Genomic DNA, 19,784 nt, shown 5'->3' with positions numbered 1-19,784 from the left:
CAATTTAGTTTTCTGTCTTATATCAGTGTGGCGGATTTTCAAGATGCTTCCTTCCATATTCCTTTGACAGTACAATACATTACATATGTATACGCCTAGCCACAAAGAATATTATCAACGACTGCAGTTTTAGTCATTGCATTTCCGTTAGTGACAAATATAAACTGAAATAGGATTGACTACAAGCAAAATACCAACTTGGTAGAGTGACATCACTTATAAATATGCTCATTCGTGACATTGTATTATAAGTATATCCGAGCCAAGTTTATTTTACCATACCATTTATATGTGAATAAATAATAATATTTAAATTTAAATATATCATAAAAAAACAATTGTCCCCTTAGTAACCAAAATAATCTCATTAAATGGTCAATGAACTTGTAAAACTTTTGTATAAGCTACTTATGGTCTGAGAAGAAAATATATAAGCATTGATTGGTTTGTTTTTAAAGTAATATTTATGGCAATATTATAACTATGACGGGACTGTTTTCTTTATGAAACACGATCATACTAATACGCACGTAAGGCTAAAATATTATTCTATAGATATAATGAGATATTGTTTTTAAAGTAATATTTATGGCAATATTATAACTATGACGGGACTGTTTTCTTTATGAAACACGATCATACTAATACGCACGTAAGGCTAAAATATTATTCTATAGATATAATGAGATATTGTTATAATGATAAGCAATAAACTAATCTTGTTGAATTTGGTCTACTGTCTTGCAATAAGGCATTTTCCCACTAAACAGTCTACGCGAAGACACCACCAAAACATGTCGTGATTATAGTAGATATTAAAATGATGTATGTACGTTAAAATTAATAAAATGTAAGTACATTTTTCTTGTTTTGTTAATAAAATAATAATCACCAACTTATTAAAGATCATATAATTAAGAAGAATATTGTGTATTCTTTATATTTGCGTGTAAAAATATTCGTAATTGTAAGATGTATGATTAAAATCTGTTTTCAACATCTGCCCACGTATGAATAGCTTGTAATTATTCTTTTAGAAATGTATGCTATTCATTTCGTCAGTATTTCACAGAAATTTGCAAAAAGAAATATGTTTAGGCGTTTAATTACTTAAATTTTCGTCTCGTCTGAGGGTGCTAACTTTGTTTTTGGGGTAGGCAGCGGTTAAATAATAATGTTAATTTTCGTAAGAAGAAAAATACCTATTTGTGCAGAGTCCTGCTTCAAAATACCTTTTTGTGCAGAGGCTAACCTAAACGTAAAAAACTGTTTATTTTCATTTGTTTTTATCTTATGCAATTAAATTAAGACTATTTTTTTATACATAGAATTTTTCTGTACAGAATGTATGTCACTGAAATTCCTAAGTGGCTGGACCGATTTTGATTATTTTATTCTATGTTTGAAACCTGCTCAAGCGTCTTGCTACCCAGGATGATATAGACTGGACCCAGGGGGGGATGCGATCGAGTTTCTGGATTCTATTATAGCATTACCCATTTGAAATCGGGAGGAGCAGCTAGCCTCATATAAAAAATATGTTCCAATAATGATATTGAAAATATAATTAATGGAACATATTTTTTTTCTAAATAAATGTACCTTCGCGAACTGTCTTATTTATATTGTGATATTATTAAAGAACTGAAAAAATTAAAATTGTATGTATACATGTATTTAATTTTTTTTTAAATGTTTAGCGTTTAATCTTAAGTGTAGTAGAGCCAAATAACATAAGAATTGATAACATTAAGTGCTTAAATATATACACAAATATGAATTTAAAAAGTTACTGTATAAATCTTGACCGCGTGGAATGGTGGCAAGAATGCTAGCAGTATTTCCCCGTATTTAATTTATTATTTATTATAATTTAAAAATATATCACTGAATATAATGATACACAATTCATCTCGTTTGTAATACAAGAAAAAGATCTATCATTCGAATCATAAACATTCAGATTCACAATAATTAAGGTACCATAAAATATGAGATACGTTTCCATATCGCATAATGATACTGTTTTGTCGATAATGTCGGATCATCGCATTCATGAAAGCAATATATTCGTGATTAAATCCTTATTTGCAAACGATGCAGGCCACAACGCTTCATTCTGTTATGTAATACGCTAATTTATTAAAGAGAATTATGTAGAACGGCTTTCATGGTTTACCGGTATAGAACAGTAAGTAGTGGAAGTGCCGACGAGCATATTTAGTACCAACTGATTTTACTGAAAAAGAACGAAAATTCTCAGAAATAATAACATTAAAATATACATACATGTATACACAAGAAGTTATACCTGTACTAAAAGAGTGAACTTTTGGACTCAACAACATCTGACATTCTACTTGGATTAAAAAAATGATACCAAAACCTTTAAGCCATCCCTAAAATCAAAATGTCCTCATACAATTTTTTCTTCAACTTGTTAAAAACTACTTTTTATCGATCTTTAGTTTTTTTAAAAACTTTAATCATAATTAAATATGAACCTTTACAAAATATGTTAAATTTAAAAACATTATTTAATTTTGCAATGTTAGTGATATAAATATGTTATTAATTTTACCGCTAAATAGCATTACATTGTATTGCTGTATTCCAGTTTCAGTGGTCAGTGAAACTGTGTAATTACATATGGCAGAAGACAAATACATGTAATATTTTAGAAGCGATTTAAACTTATACCTACAATATCAGTGTCTATGGGCCTTCCCCCTTTTCCACTTATTATCTTATATCTAATTTGCTCTGCAGTGTCAACTGTTACTTGTTTTTCTAATGGCGGTGTTATCTACTCAATAAAAATTAAAAATTATTATCGGACATACAACACATAGTAAAAACCGGTGCATCAAACAGGATGGAAGTTTTTACAGGAATCCCTAATGGAATGGAACTAATCCTTCTTTTATGCTCTAAGTGAGCAGTAAGAAGGATTTTTCAAAAATCTTCTCCTGACGAGGTTAAATAGAGGATTATGTTTTACGTGGTAGTTCGTCATTTTTATAGTTAGTTTATTAGAAAACTGTGTTTAGGATTCTGTTTATGAGTAAAAAAACTACTTCTATAACAGAGATACTATATATTAATGAGAAAAATAATACAGTGTTTTTGAAAATTCACCCTTTAGGAGTATTAAATTGCATTTGGAATCCATGCAGGAAAATTCGTCACAACTGAAATTCCAATTATGGAAATTGGTAATATTGAACTTCCCGGCCCTTCTCGAAAGAATCTATCTATCTTCCGAAACGGTGGTAGCTTTACGTTTAATACAGTTCTGTAAAACAGTGCTTGTAAAAGCCTACTTGAATATAGTATATTTTGATTTTGGTTTTTATCTCTAAGCAACAGAGGTTAATTCTCTCGATGGGATATCCCATCGGGTAAACGGCTAGTTATTACATATAGAAAGGTCCTAAAATAAAGGACTATCAGTGCAATATATTTTGTTAATTGTTAGTTATAATCACAACTAATATCACACAAAAGGAAAATCACGACCAAAATATATTTAAATTGTAAAACTATTAGGAAAAAACAGAAATTTATTATTATTATTAAAAAGAACACGTCCTTATTTAAATGGCGAAAATCGATTAGTCTGTCCCGGTTTGCGGTTTTTAACAAATGCCGAACCTATCTTTAGCAATCTAACAATAGCGTTAACCTTTGAGGTTTAGCCCGTCAAGGCCGTACTGGCTGCGCCCATCGCTATTCAACTATTTTCTCCAGAAACCTATCAATAACGTAGCATAAAATATATAAAGCTATTATTCGGGACACGGAGTGGGCGTGGGCGTGTTGACACGGTAGCATTTAGATATTGACTCTACTTGTTCGAGTATATTTGTCTGCTTATAATATCAAGTACCATAGTTTATATTCAATATGTTTTACTGTTATATATCTGACACGATGATTCTAATATTTATAATAAACTACCATAAAAATAGGCAGTTACAGAGGAACTGCAAATTTTTTATAAATCAATATGAAACGTATTTAAGCAAAACAAATAAGCTCTTTTAGTTAGCGAGTGCTCCCTAGCGCAATAAAAACACATACTACGCAGGCTTCAATCCTTTTAAACTTGTGAATGAAAACCAACTCAACTGGATAGCAAGCCCGGACATGCAATCGAAATATTCAGAGTTAATTGGTTAATGGTTCCCTATGTATAGAATATATAAGGCACTAGTATATTTAACCTATTTAAGTCCGTCCATGTCGGATACAATGTCTGAATGGCCATTATTTATAGAAAAGGATTTCAATTCATACATTTATCATCATACATATTCAACATTTTATAAAAAAAGTTACAATGTTTTGAATGTAATAACATACATATTTTTAGATAAAAATAATATATTAATTAAACCTCATATGCCAAAAATTATGACACCACCAAATACCATAAACCTAAGGTAAAAATTAGAAAATTCAAGACGTACAGCACTCTCTCTAAGAATTGATTTGATTGCCTTGTGAGTAGAGATGGGCAGAAATTCGTTTTACTTTCGGTTTAACCGAATTTCGGCAGCTTGAACCGAACTTCGACATCCAGCCGAAATTCGGTTTAAATGCCGAACATTTGGTGCAAGAAAAAATAATTAACCTACTTGCACTATTTTTATTTGAAAAATACATATTAATAACTCCTAGATACTGGTTGTAGTGCTCAAATGTAACCAAAAAATTACTTGACCATACTAAAAACAGATCAGCTGCTACAATTTGTATGGAGAAACGAAATATTTTTTGTAACCTTGTATACTATTTAATATGTAAGAGAAGAAAATAATTTAATTTTATCAGATTGTAAACGCAATGAAATCTAACTGAAGTTCGGCCAAACTATGGCCGAATTTTTTATTTAAAATAATAAAGTCGGCCATAGTTTGAATGAGTTAATGAATTTATAGAATGTTCGGCCGAATTGTGTATTTGGTTCAATCCACGTTCGTCCCATCTATTCTTGTATCAATCAATCAATCAATCAATCAAAAGCCAATCGTTGTCCACTGCTGAACATAGGCCTCTCCCAAGGTGCGCCAAAGCTCCCGGTCCTCCGCCTTCCGCATCCAGTCGGTCCCCGTCACCTTCATGAGGTCATCGGTCCACCTGGCTGGAGGGCGCCCTACGCTGCGTTTGCCGATTCGCGGTCTCCACTCTAGGACTCGTCTGCTCCAACGGCCATCGGTCCTACGACATACGTGACCAGCCCACTGCCACTTCAGCCTGCTAATTTTGCAAGCTATGTCGGTGACTCCGGTTCTTTTCCGGATAATCTCATTTCTGATCTTATCCTTCAAAGATACTCCGAGCATAGCTCGCTCCATAGCCCGCTGAGCGACTTTGAATTTGTGGACTAGTCCCGCAGTCAGTGTCCACGTTTCGGCATGTCATGGCAGGTAAGACGCATTGGTTGAAGACTTTCGTCTTCAAACTTTGCGGTATAGACGACGTGAGGACTTGACGAAGGTTGCCAAATGCTGCCCATCCCAAGCGAATTCTTCGATCGGCTTCCTTCTCGAAGTTGTTCCTACCGACTTGAATGACCTGTCCTAGGTAGGTATATTCACTGACAACTTCGAGAGGTTTCCCTTCGACGTATATCGGCCCCGGCACGACATGCCTATTGAACATGACCTTGGTCTTGTCCAAGTTCATACCGAGACCGACACGTCGGGAAGAATCGCTTAGGCTACGCAGCATTTCGGTTAGCTGTTCCAGCGACTCTGCTATGATGACGATATCGTCGGCAAATCGAAGGTGTGAGATGTACTCGCCGTTTACATTGACTCCACATCCAGTCCAATCCAGCGTCTTGAAGACGTCTTCCAACGCGTTGGTGAACAGTTTCGGGGATATTACATCCCCCTGTCTCACCCCTCTGCGCAGTTGGATCGCCTTCGTCTTACAGTCCTGGATGTGGACAGTCATTGTAGCGGCGTTATACAGACACCTCAGTACCTCGATATATCTCCAATCGATATGACATCTCTGCAATGAGTCGAGCACTGCCCAGGTTTCGATGGAGTCAAAGGCTTTCTCGTAATCCACAAAAGCCATACACAGCGGCTGATTGTACTCTTCGGTCTTCTGCACAATCTGCCGAACAGTATGGATGTGGTCTACGGTGCTGTAGCCTGATCGAAAGCCGGCTTGCTCTGGGGGCTGGAACTCGTCAAGTCGTCTGGCGAGACGGTTCGTGACGACTCTTGAGAACAGCTTATACACGTGACTCAGGAGGGAGATTGGTCTGTAGTTCTTCAAGAGGGTTTTATCACCTTTTTTGAAGAACAGTACCACCTCACTCCCGCTCCACGTTTCCGGGGTCTTGCCATGTTGGATGACGGAATTAAAGAGGCTTGCTAGCTCTTTCAGGACCGGAGTCCCGCCTGCCTTAAGCAACTCTGTTGTGATTCCGTCATCTCCCGGAGCTTTGTTGTTTTTAAGCTGTTCTAGAGCCGCCCTAATCTCGCCTTGGTCAACGACCGGGAGCTCCTCGGAATAATGGCGCGTAAGAGGGGCGCGCTGGTCATCAATACTGATTCCCACAGGTTTATCCGATCTTGAAGAGAACAACTGCCCATAAAACCTCTCTACTTCTCCGACGATCTCAGGCCTTGAGGTAACGACCTTACCATTTTCAGTTTTAAGTTTCGTCAGACGCGGCCTCCCAAACTTGCGAGCGAACACTTTCGATCCCCGATTTTGCTCAATCGCAGCCTTGATGGCGCGGGTATTGGAGCATCGGAGATCGCGCCGCGTCAGCGTTTTTATTGTTCGGTTTAAGGCCTTATCTGACAAAAACGATGGTAGTTCTCGTCGTTTCCTCATGAGCTCGAGTGTCTCAGCAGAGAGTTTTGGTGCGCTGTCTCTTTTCTGTGGCGGAAAACACTTGTGGTATGTATTTTGCAGTATTTTGACCAGCGTGTCGGTTTTCTCATCAATACTGCTTACGGTTTCCAACGCGGTGAATTGATTTTGCAGCTCCATTTGGAACTTTTCGGAGCCTTGAGCAGCCTGGAGCATGGTAGGTTGGAGAGTAGACCTCATCATTCGCGATCTTTCGGCTTTGAAGTCGATATCTAGAGTGCCTCTAACCAAGCGGTGATCACTACCGGTATTAAACCTGTTGATCACTGAGACATCTCTAAATATGTGCCTTTTATTCGAAATGATAAAGTCTATCTCGTTCCTTGTCACGTTATCGGGGCTTCGCCAGGTCCACTTCCTCTGGGGCTTCTTTTCAAAGAAAGAATTCATCAAAAAGAGCCCCTGCGCTTCGAGAAAGTTTACCAGCATTTGCCCCCTGTGATTTCTGCAGCCCAAGCCGTAGGGTCCGACTTTCGATTCACCTCTATCTTGTACTCCCACTTTAGCATTAAAGTCGCCCATAACAACATTGCAGTGGGCCTTCGAGGTGTTATTGAGGGCCTTTGCGATGTCCTCGTACATCGCTTCTACCACATCATCAGAGTATGCCGAAGTTGGCGCATATACCTGTACGATCTTCAGGGAGAACCTGTCGGAAAGTTTTAGGACAAGGTACGCTACCCGGTTCGACACACTACTGATTTCTACAATGCTGCTAATGAGATCCTTTTTGACCAGAAAACCGACACCACCCTGGGAGAGTTTATCACCTTCGCGGAAGTAGAGTAAGTTACCGGACTCTAGAGTTATCGTGTCCTCCCCTTGTCTTCGGACTTCAGATAACCCCAGTATATGCCAGTTTATATGACTTAACTCTACTTCTAATTCGGCGAGGTGATGGTCCAGCCTTATCGAGCGTCCATTATACGTTGCCATATGTAGTCGTCTTTTATGGTAGCCTGCCATGAACCGGTGATTCTTTGCACCCCCTGCCCTGCCGATACCGCGACCGCTACCTTGGTCGGGCCAAGCGGGCTTGCCGGTAACTGGGGGCCTTTTTTTAAACGCATCTACCATTTAGGAGGATTTGCCCATACTCGCCACGCTGGGCAGGCGTGTTGGCGAGCGCAGTAGGGGGTAGTTGTTTACGGGGGAGACGCTGCTGCCCATCCCCCCTTTTTCTTGTATGAGTGAAGAAATAGATAGTTCGCCTGTTTGCACTTACACAGGTACATTAGGCACGTACCAAGGCAATTTTAAGGTAGGGCGTAAAACTTTGTTTTGGATGATGGCGGTAAAATTATTCTATAAATAAATTCCTAAGCAATAAATCATACAGTTAACCTTACGCTGTCAACATCGTATGTATTTTATTAATTTATTTCCTCCCCTTCCCCCTTACTAAGGTTCGATTAAAACACGTTGACTTCGAATAACGATTATACATTCATTTTCACATTTCGTAGTTCCACAACGTAATAGGCATTCAGACAAAAACTTTTTTTAAAAAACAAAAGACCCAATTTTGTCTTTCTGTGTGTGTATTGGAATGATAATATTATTGATAAATCTTCGTATGAGTCCTAGTGTATATTTCTTATATTATTAAGTCTATAAACCCCTCTTCGTAGTTTGCATGCAAAAATAGTTTATCGATATTTATTATTTCAAAGAACGTCTAGTTTCTTCGTAGACCGATGCAGGTCGCTTTTATTTGAAAGATTTTTTTTTGTGTATCTATACACAAGTGATATGTATGATTGTGTTCGTTCTATACTTTTGCTAAGCCTCACTTTCTTAAATGAGAATGACAGACAGCAGAGAGCTTGATTTTTATGTTAAAATATATAAATGTTAAATATAGTATATATAAAAGTTACTTATAGTAAGAAATTCACATAATTTCGATACAATATTTAAGTACGAAAAGAGTTTGGCAAAATAACTTATGTATTAACCTGTGAAATAATGTTAGTAAATAATAAATTATACAAAGTACGTTAACGGGATTACATTTAGGAGGTTCTCTAACCGACGGTTCCCCGGATTATCCCGACCCAAAATGTATAATGTAAGCCCCGGTGATGTCGAGTTACAGGGCATATTCTTTATTACATTCGCAGGATATTTGATAACTGAAGAATAAATCCGATAAACTTATTAATTTAATCGTGAAGTAGAAACTATGAATTGCATTTTATGCATTATTTTGTTATAATTTAAAAATAAAAGGATATGCGTCATTTTAATAATTAGTTTAAAAATATTATTAATTGTTGCAGAAATTTCATTTAAAAACCTGCCTTATGATTATAGCGGACGCGATTGATTATCTGCACATTGCAATAGACATGTTTATAAACACAAATTATTAAATTAACAATCATTTTATTAATATACTTGAATATAATATTAATAATTTAACTTTAATCCCGTAACTAAAACACATATGTAATGTTATATAGAATACAAAAACTTGAATAATTTAAAAACAGAGTAGACTTATTCGTAGGTAATTAATATTAAGGTTCGTTACGGATGCACAGAGAATGTATTTAATTAAAAGATTAAGAACATAATATTAATAAATGTTTAAATTATTAGTAAGACGTGCTTATCGTACATACATATAAATATGTATAAAAGTAAACAATGTAACTTACAATTTAGGAATCAAAACGTTAAAAAATAAGAAGCGAATATAAAAGTACTTCAAGCAAAGATTCTGTTCAAAGAAACTCAAAACTCGTGGCAGAACACGAGCTTGAAATGTCAGTTTTTTTTTTTGTTTTTATTTGTGCCGAGAGGTCACAGATTATTTCACCAATGTCACTTTTACAATTTAATTTACAATTTAAAATTTATAGGATACACTTATCAGCATGACGTGTTACCGTAAGTCGGTTGTCAACATTTCACGAGTGAGATACAAAGTGAATTCGTACAGAGCCGCACTACAGTACTCGTGTGACAATAAACCTTAAAGAAATTAGTAAAGTATTACGTAAAATTTTGCTGTTTATATTCCGAATAAACAACAATTAGAGATCCACTAATAACAAGCCGTTCCGAAACTTCAAACTAAATGAAGCACATGTAATTAACAATGTTTCTTAACGAAAACAAAATTGTAAAGATTTGCTCGTTCTAAAAAATTTAAATTCAGTTATTAAAATATTCAATTACTATCCAAATCTTTATTAAAGTATTTAACTAAAGTAAACTAAAAAAATTATGTATTTATATACATGGATGTTAATTATATAATATGGATGGATGAGAATAAATTCATCTATAAATACTGATTCATTCAGAGTCGATTATATAATCTGCGATGGCCCAATTTGGCGTGAGAGAAGGGTTCGGCTCGACGTGGTCGTCTATTTGCGGTCCGATTGCTGGAAACCGTTTAGTACATTTCAACCTAAAAATATTTCTAAAACATAAACTGTTATACGGGTTAGATATACATAAATATAATAGAAAAAAAAACAAAAGTGCGCGGTACATAACGCTCAGAGAAACGAAAAATAAATATACTAAAAATATATATATAACTATATTGGTTTTTTATTCTTTATAATTAAACGATACTGTATAAGTTAGGCATTCGCAATCGCTCCTACAATTACTGAAAATAATTTATTAAAAAGGACAAACAAATGATTCAATTAGTGAATTTCTTCGCAGTATTTTCAGATTTCATGCTTGATTGACGGGTAAAGTTTTATTTACGATTTTGATGTTTTTATACATATCTATTACATTCAATCAAATAAAATACAAAAACAAAAAATAAAAGTACAGAATCAAAACTAACGAGAGTATAATAAAATAGATGTTGAAATTATGTAAATATTTTTCTCGATTGTATAGCACTCTCTGATGCTTTATATCATGAGTGCTTGATAATTTAAAGTGTATAAATTATATTACGAAGCAATGAAAGCTGTGACGATTCAAAGTCATAAAAAGGAGTGACGCGAAATCTCTTTAACAAAAGAAGAGATCACAAAAAGTTACTGGTGTGAGACTAGTGTGGCATTCTCTTATTATAGTAGCACCTGTAAATTTCCCACTACTACTTAAAGGCTGTGAAGGATAGGAGTTTATTACACAACGCTGCTCTAATGCGGATTAGTAACGAAAGAGTTTCATCCAATACAAGCAGGTTTGTTCATCATATTTCCCTTTATCGTAACTTAGAAACATCAAACAATTCATTCATCTTATTTAAGTCGCAACATCTAGCGAAACCGTATGCACTGCACTCACACTCGTTTCGTCGGTAACGAATAAGAATGAAACTCGTACATATGTACATATGATTACCGTATGAACCTACTGGTACGAATCAACGCTACGCATGCTAATTACGTAATACGTACATACGTAATAGGTATATATGCGTATCATGTTTGTGCACGCCATTACGAGTTTGTGATTTTTATAGAACAAAAATATTGTAAGCTATAGTTGTAATAAATAGCCTCGTATTCATATTTACGATATAAGAATATAATATGAGATTATTTTATATAATAAAAGCATTAAATAAACACAAATTTCTTCTTTTATATTAATATTCAAACAGAATGACAGTTCACTTGATGCTATGTGGGCGGTAATCTTAGATCTACTGAACCGATTAAAACTTAATCTCTTTGAAATACCTTTTCGATCGACATTAATAAAAGCTCTTTTTAAATACGCTGCCTCATCTTGTATCATGTTCAATTTATGGAACAAAATGTCAAATCGCTTGTACTCAATACGTCGGCGTCGTATTGGCAGATATCAATATGCTTTGGATATTGTATGCTCATCTTGATTTACGTGCTTATTTAATATTGCATTTGTAAACTATTACTATTAAAACAATACTCGTATTGAGCTAATACTGGCTGTATTATACCATACGGAACTTAAAAAAGTAAAAACAGACTGTATTCATGAATAAATAAAAACTATAATATATAATAAGGTAATTATAGAATATTTACCTTATATTTTAGAACGGTTAATAAGTAACGTTTCAATGAAACTTTTGTCGGACAAAACTTAACTAATGTAACATGTTATGAATCAAGTGTCTTTCGTTAGTTAAAAACTTATTTTTCAAACATAATGGGATATCTTCCAGATATGGTAACATAGCAATTCCTTGTAATTGAACTTTAATTCCACATAATCCAATGGTTTGTTCGTGTTATTAACGTTTATACTCCACGAAGAGCTTAAATACAACTTTCCGTAATAATGCAGCTTGTAGCAAATAGTAACATAGAGTGTCAAACATACAAACAACTGGGTAAAATATGCATAACGCGTTTAAACATAAGTTAATAAACTTTAATAATCTTCTCAGCGACATGGTTTCTAACTGAGTCATGATTGTTTAAAACCTTGGCAAAAGCTACACCACTTAAAGACATAAAAAATAATAATAGATTAATTTCAAACTATAGTGTCTCTTAGCATTTGATATTTGAAAACAAAGTTCCTGGCAAAATCATTACAAGTAAGTAATATACTCTTAGATTGCAGGCATTTGCATGCCATGTTCGACTAATTCGATTAGGTTGCTTCGGAACGCTCGGTAATGCTTTTTGGACACAAATTACTATCGTAGACTTAGATGTAAGGGTCTGAAATAGCCCAGTGGGTAGGACGCGTGGAATTAGATCGAAGTTACTGTTTTTACTAGGTACACATTAGCGTACCTACTTTACTTGGTGGTAGGGTTTTGTGCAAGCCCATCACTCATCAGATATTCTACCGCCAAATAACAGTACTCTGTATTGCTGTGTTCCAGTTAGAAGGGTGAATGTGCCAGTGTAATCACAGGAACAAGGGACATAACATCTTAGTTCCCAAGGTTGGTGGCGAATAGGTGATGTAAGGAATGGTTAATATTTCTTACAGCGCCTTTGTGTATGGGCGGTGGTGACCACTTAACATCAAGTGGCCCATTTGCTCGTCCGCCAACCAACGCCATAAAAACAAAATGAGTAAATTTCATTCAGTTCATCAAATTGTGGTTCCGATCACGTAACACTGTGATAGAGGTAGCCTTTCTTTTATTATTTCTACTAGTAAATCGATGATTCTTGTCAAAATATTAGAAATAAAATCAAATATAAGCTCTTAACTTGGTAATAATATTTTTAGGAATTTTGTAAGTAAAAGTAAAGTATAAAGTAAAAGTATAAAAGACAAAATATATTTTTTATTCTTTTGTTTATACGCTTGCTTTAAATAAATCGAAAATTATTCGAAACTCCGAAATAACTCATAATGGCAATATAAACTCTGCTTAACTTGATGTATACGGTTCGACGTAGGTCAGTAGGCGGTGTTTGTTTGTGACAGCTCCAAAGCCGCCCATTTTCGAACCGGCACGCTACTAATTCATCAATTTAAATAACGACTAGACTTATTGTCAGTAACATGTACGGTATGTATTAACTATTCTACGTCAAAGGTTTTATTAACTTTATAACTTAATAAAACATTTGACGGAGCCTTTAACTATTTTAATTTGAATGAAGTGTTTTATTTGTGTTTTTCTTCGTAACTGCTGCATTAGTACGCTGTGTATATTGTAACTTATAAGTATACAAAGTACATATATTTAAAATAATAGTAAGTAATTATATTTATTTTAATTCGTTATATAATATATTTAAGGTAAATTACATAATTAACAGAATAAATACAAAAATACACTCACCTGGTTAATTACCAAATAAACAGCTCAGAGTACCGAAAATGCCGTGTTCAACACGGAACCACTTCTGGTCTATTGACTTGACTGATCTGTCGAGCCTTATCATGTGAATCAATTGGACAGCCGTGCTAGAAAACTGGAATTTGATTAAAAAATATTATCTTCCCACGTACAGAAAGGAAATTTATCTCTAAATATTTTGTTGCCTTGATTGTCTGCAAAAATACATATTGCTATATATTAAGGATGCAATTATCCTATGTATAACTTCTACAAACTGCCTATTTTAGCGCCATGTCTTCACTCTACTTTCCTTTTATTTTCCATGTTACAAAATCCAGAAATCAATACCTACAAATAATAAACTTGACGTTATATAACAAGCGCACAGCAGTATTTTACTGTTGCCGGTATGTAATATGCTTGCTTTGCAAAATACACCGAAAATTTTAACATTAATAATGTGACAAAATTATTAAACGTTCAAACATAACGCGTATAATTTTAATTATATTTTTTTTATGAAAACAACTGCATTTGTAGTAATCCCGATGAAAATCATGTTCATTTTCAGTGGAATGTAGCCACTCGATGACTGTCCTATTTCCCGGAGTCTGAACAAGAAGAACGTCCATTTATAAGAGAACGACGCCAACTGTCGCCAGAGAGCATTTACTAATTGAAAACTTTTTCAAGTGTCATCGTAGAAACATTTTGATAAAACTATCTTTTCAGAGATCAAACTTGGGTGGGTACAAAATATATTATCTGAGTGTCCGCACTGCCATTATAATTTCTTTCAGCAAAGATTGCATCCTCAATTCCGCTCAGGTATTGTACGAAATTTGAATATTCAAGCTAAGAATATCTTTCTATTTTCGCGTATTCTATACAAATAATCTGTGAATCTTTTAACAAAAGATCACTTTGAGCTAGATAATTAGGTGCTTATATAATAAGTATATTTAAATATGTAAAAACAAAATAATCTATTTTAGTCACTCTTAAACGGTGAGTCAATGACATAAATTAAATCTATTTAGTTGTAACTTGTCATGGTGTATACTTAAAAAAATGTACTTAAATATGTAATATACATATTGTATAAGGTATTATATGTTTTCAATAAAAAAAGTTGCAGGTTTTTATATATTATTTATAATTAATTCAAAATGCTAATAGGTGTATAGAAAAATATTTTACTTCTCCTGTCAAGTATAATGTGTATGTAAAAATTATTTATCTAAGACGACTTCATTCTGTACAAAACCTCTGGATAGGTACCACCCATTCAACACTTATTCTACCGCCAAACAGCAATACGTCGTATTGTTAAGTTTCAAGACGAACTCAGTTCCCAGAAAAGAAAAAAAAAATAGGATAGCCTGTAGTCTCCATAGTGTATTAATATTTTTTATAAATCTATTCACTCGCAAAGGCATGCTCCACATTGAATTAGTAGCGTATGTGTAAGTATGAGTGAGTGAATCTCGTACTCATAAGATGTGTTGGTGTGCGTGATACGACTAAAACTAAAGTCAGCAAAAAATACAAATTAAATTATATTTGTTAAGTTTATTTTATTAAAAAATCAATTAAGTAAGCCAACAATTAAGAGCACCTTCGTGAGTGAATAGGTCTATATCCATAATGTAATATAAGAGCATCCGGCTAAGACCCTACTTAAACAGAGCCCTCTGGCTTATGAAAAGTACACATATACAAACTTAGCTACTCATGATAGTAACATAATCCTACAGACAATTATTACGTTTATTTAAGAATTGGAAATATTCCTAACAAAAAACATAAAATTGGGAGATTATTTTATTGGAATTAATTAAAATAAAGTCAAGAACGTAACTTAGTAACAGACTTGTACAAAGTAGATTTAATATAAATATGCATTAATATTATTTTTAGTATTTCTGTCTATTAACCTTATATATTTTAGTAGTCATTCCAAAGTCGCAAACTTTAATCAGTCCAATACAATATAAATAAATTTATTATTGAATTGTGAAATGATTTATAAATAATAAATTTAGTCATCAATAGTCATAGCCTCATGTAGATTCTACAATTATTTTTACAGTTGCGGCTATGCTTAAACTTCATATAAAACGTGTATCGTTTAGTATTATTTTTATTATTACTTAGTATTAATAAAAATAATACGCGAGATGGCCATTAGAGCCGAGATAGCCCAGTGGTTAGAACGCGTGTATCATCTACCAACCCGCATTGGAGCAGCGTGGTGGAATATGCTCCAAACTATCTCCTCAAAAGCAGTGGGAAATTTACAGGCCGTTAATGCTGTTGTTTTTGTTGTTGTTAGTAATATAATAAAAACTTAAACATTTATAATTCGTGGTCAAAATACGCTTTTGACACCGCCATATTTATATATTTTTAAAGTTTTTTTTTGAATAGATTGACACATAATTAATGAATCGATAAAACTATTCTTAATATATTGGTTTATATTTTAATTAAATTAATATTCATACAATATAAACAGCTGTTATAAGAGAAATAATATTAAATAGTATTAAAGTCACAATTTAATAAAAGTTTTCTCAATAGATTTCATTTTAAAAAGTTTACAATCACGTCCTGCTCAATGAAAGCGCAGCAAAACTTTTGTCACAAACAAGCATCCACAAGAGCGAAGCCGTGGCTACGATTTATAAAATATCGTCGATTTTTTCTATTGAAATAACATCATATTTTGATATCAAGTTTATATGTATACATTTATGTATTATAAGAATATTGATATAATTCTGTAACAGCTTAAAAAAGCGCTGATATCATATTTAGAAGTTGAAGATATAATTTCTATGAATAATATGTAATGATCGTATCAACGAATCATCGTAGCTGGTGGATCAATCGGTTCACCTCTTTTTACCTCTTATGTACAAATCAATAAATAAGTCATATTTATGCAATTAGTAGAAGTGAAGTTAAGTTAGTTAAATGAAGTTGCAACCTGGTCAACAAACATAGTTAACTCATTCAAGTATTCGTAGCAATCAAGGCAATCAGAAAGCAATCAAAAGCCAACCTGCAGTGAGCGGGCCACTTCCGGATTTCAATACAATTTTCAAATTTAACTCTGGACTCTTGATTGAACACAGCTCTCGAAGCTCGGTCAATTAAACAAACTTACAATTGGATACGTTTTTCTGTACATTTTAGGGCACAATGTTTATTTTTAACACTGATAACTAACATATAATATATAGCGATGTTTTTTCTAAAAAATATATCCTCATTTTATCCAACAGCCGAGAATAGTTTTTAACTGTAAAAACTATAATAGCAGTCACGATCGACTTTATTGGCACTGACCAATAGAGGCGATCGTGACTACCTACCATGAGATAGTCATTCTGCTCTTTTAGTCACAGTATTTTATTTATATAATTAAAAATGGTGAAAAAGAAAACTTACAAATGTTCTTTATTTCATGTAAAAATACTAGCAATCACTTTTCATCATTTACTATAAATGAGAATAGTACCTTTGTTATGATAAAGAAGAATATCCAATAAATAAATATAGAAAAAACAAGCCTATGAATAAAATAAATTGAACTAAGAAACTAATAGCACATTTTTTTAACGTAATCAATTATTCGCAGGTGCAATTCCGATGGTGACGGCTACGGTATACTGTGCATCCGCTCCCCTGCGCTACGCCGCGCTCGCCGTCTACTGCCTGGGGAGTCTGCTGGGCCTTTATAAAGTAAATGGATTAGTTCACACAGTAAAAACTATAATGACTATAGGTACTCAATTATATTACAGCGATTAAGTACACAATGCATAAAGAGGCCATTAAATTATTCTTCGAACACAACACTTCCATAGAAAGAAAACACGTGCTGTATTTTTATTATAGTTCGTTAACATATTCTCTTTTTTATGAATATTGTATTATCTTCTACAATTTTTTTAAGGAATTATTTTTATTAATATTGTCTGATCTAAGATGTTACACTGCTCACGAGTGCCGCGTGGTAGTGGTGGGCTCTTTTTTTAGACAGTATTGCAATAAACGCAAATTACGAAAACTGCGGAGAATATATAAATATTTCATTTAATTAGTTTTAATTCGTTTTAACTCTAAATGACAATTTACAAACATATCACACATAAACATTTAATATCAATATTTTAAAAGAGAGTAGGTATGTCATGCTTTTTGATTTAACATTTTAATGTGCTTTGTCTTGGCTTATATTTTTTGTGTGCGAATTATTTTTAAAACATGTCTCTTATAGAATCTACTGTATATACTTGATTGTAGGTTGTTAATCCTGGAACCCGGGTCGGGCCATTAAAAAGTAGTTTTATTGGCCAGATATATAAATATAGCTCAAATAGGCAGTGATTATACTGCGCTAGGATTCAAAACCATCGTGTCTATAGTACGCCCTGAACCGACATATTTGAAACGGCTAAGAGAACATAATTTCGATATATAATAAACAAGACATTGATTTGTTTTTCAAAAACGGATTAAATCGCTATAAAATATGTGTTCCATTTTCTTACGTTTTCTCTGATTATATGGAATTCCAAGCAAAACAATCGAGTGCGGCGAGTTTATTGTTTTTCATACACAATAGAATAAAGAAATAGATCCTATTGCAGTATCATTGTTACGCAAACGAATGAAATCAGAATCTTTATGACATAATAATGTGTATATATACACTACTCTACTGGACCATGCTTCATTGATAATATTATATTTATGAAAGTGTTAAAAACTTTTGCAATAAAATACTGAGTAGCAGCATTGTAACAAAAATCCAAAGAAAGGGAACTCATGTTATCACTTTTCTTGCTCGCATTCTTAATTCTAAATGTAATTCGTGTCCTTAAGTATGTGAGCGGTTACCATTTTGTCGTGTTTTCGGCTTTTTTCAAGGGAATTGAAACAGCGAGACTAGTAAGTGACGATACTTGGTCACACAAACCGCTATGCACACTAACACAGCTAGACAACTATCAAGCCAATCATTATATTAATATTATATAATTGAATTAATTGCCCGATACAATTTATATCTTTTTAAACACTTTTATCTTTTTGTAAATAGATTTAATAATTAAAATATTTTTTCGATAATTATACTATCTAAAACGAATTTAGAAAATATTACAAATGACAGCTTCTCAACTCGTTACATTGTAAATGTATTCTTACATATTATGATTTATAGGCGATGCGAGCTTGGTCACCGTGGGAGCGGAGGCTTTGCTTTGCGGCCCCGTTCTGCATGCGACTGCTGTTAGCGGGAGCACGGACGGCGCGTCTCGGCGGCGGTGATCCGCATGCTATCCTGCATGTTTTCTTACAGGTAATTAAACGAAGTCTCTACAATATGTGTTTTTTACATCATACTGAATAGCTCAATTATTACCACGACGACAATTTAGCCTTATATAATATATTTGAATTTATTAGTTTATTGCCAATAATTCAATTTAGAACACAGAAAAAAGAGATACAGAAAATTGGAAAATATCGTTTTAAATATACCAATAAAACGTGCAGCGAGCTAGGAATATCAGTCTCATACTAATCTATGGAATAGTACCGACCTATTCCATAATGAATAGGATTGTAACAAGTTGTTTATAGATTTAAAACACTTTACTAATATGCTCTTTGACTATCACAGAAATGTACCAGACTATGTGGGGCTTTAATGCTTTCGAAACTAAACTGTTGTATAATTTGCATAACAGTGTATGGTCACAAAGATGAAACCATAAATACCAGGAATACAAGATGTATGAGCTACTTATTATTTTAAGATACATAGATCTCACGTTGCTAAATTTCTTGAACCATCTAAAAGTTAGCAGTCAAAGTATAACCCAAATACATTGGCGCTGCAAAAAATACTTACGATTCCTTGCCAAGACAATACCAACATTGGGAACTAAAAAGTTATGTCACTTGTGTCTGCGGCTCACTAACCTTTTAAACTAGAACACAACTATACGAAGAAGGGCTATTAAGCGGTATGTGTATAAGTAATGAGTGCAGAGTTTACACAAACCCCTACGACTTAATGAAAAATTTAAAATTATCGTTAACGACCTCACCTATAATCCATCTCGAACCA

General features: G+C 33.7%; 1 protein-coding gene across 1 annotated transcript in view; it reads left to right on the top strand.

The window, feature by feature from the left end:
- Positions 1–19,784, top strand: part of LOC125067309 (progestin and adipoQ receptor family member 4) — a 68,851-nt gene that overhangs the window by 36,692 nt on the left and 12,375 nt on the right. The window contains exons 3-4 of the mRNA XM_047675839.1: positions 17,283–17,386; positions 18,873–19,010. Of these exons, the coding sequence (XP_047531795.1) occupies positions 17,283–17,386; positions 18,873–19,010 (242 nt within the window). The remainder of the gene's footprint in view (positions 1–17,282; positions 17,387–18,872; positions 19,011–19,784) is intronic.

Source organism: Vanessa atalanta, chromosome 11 (assembly GCF_905147765.1).
Source record: "Vanessa atalanta chromosome 11, ilVanAtal1.2, whole genome shotgun sequence".
Lineage (NCBI taxonomy): Eukaryota > Metazoa > Arthropoda > Insecta > Lepidoptera > Nymphalidae > Vanessa > Vanessa atalanta.
The sequence above is the reverse complement of the archived record's forward strand: the minus strand, read 5'-3'. Positions and strand labels throughout refer to the sequence as shown.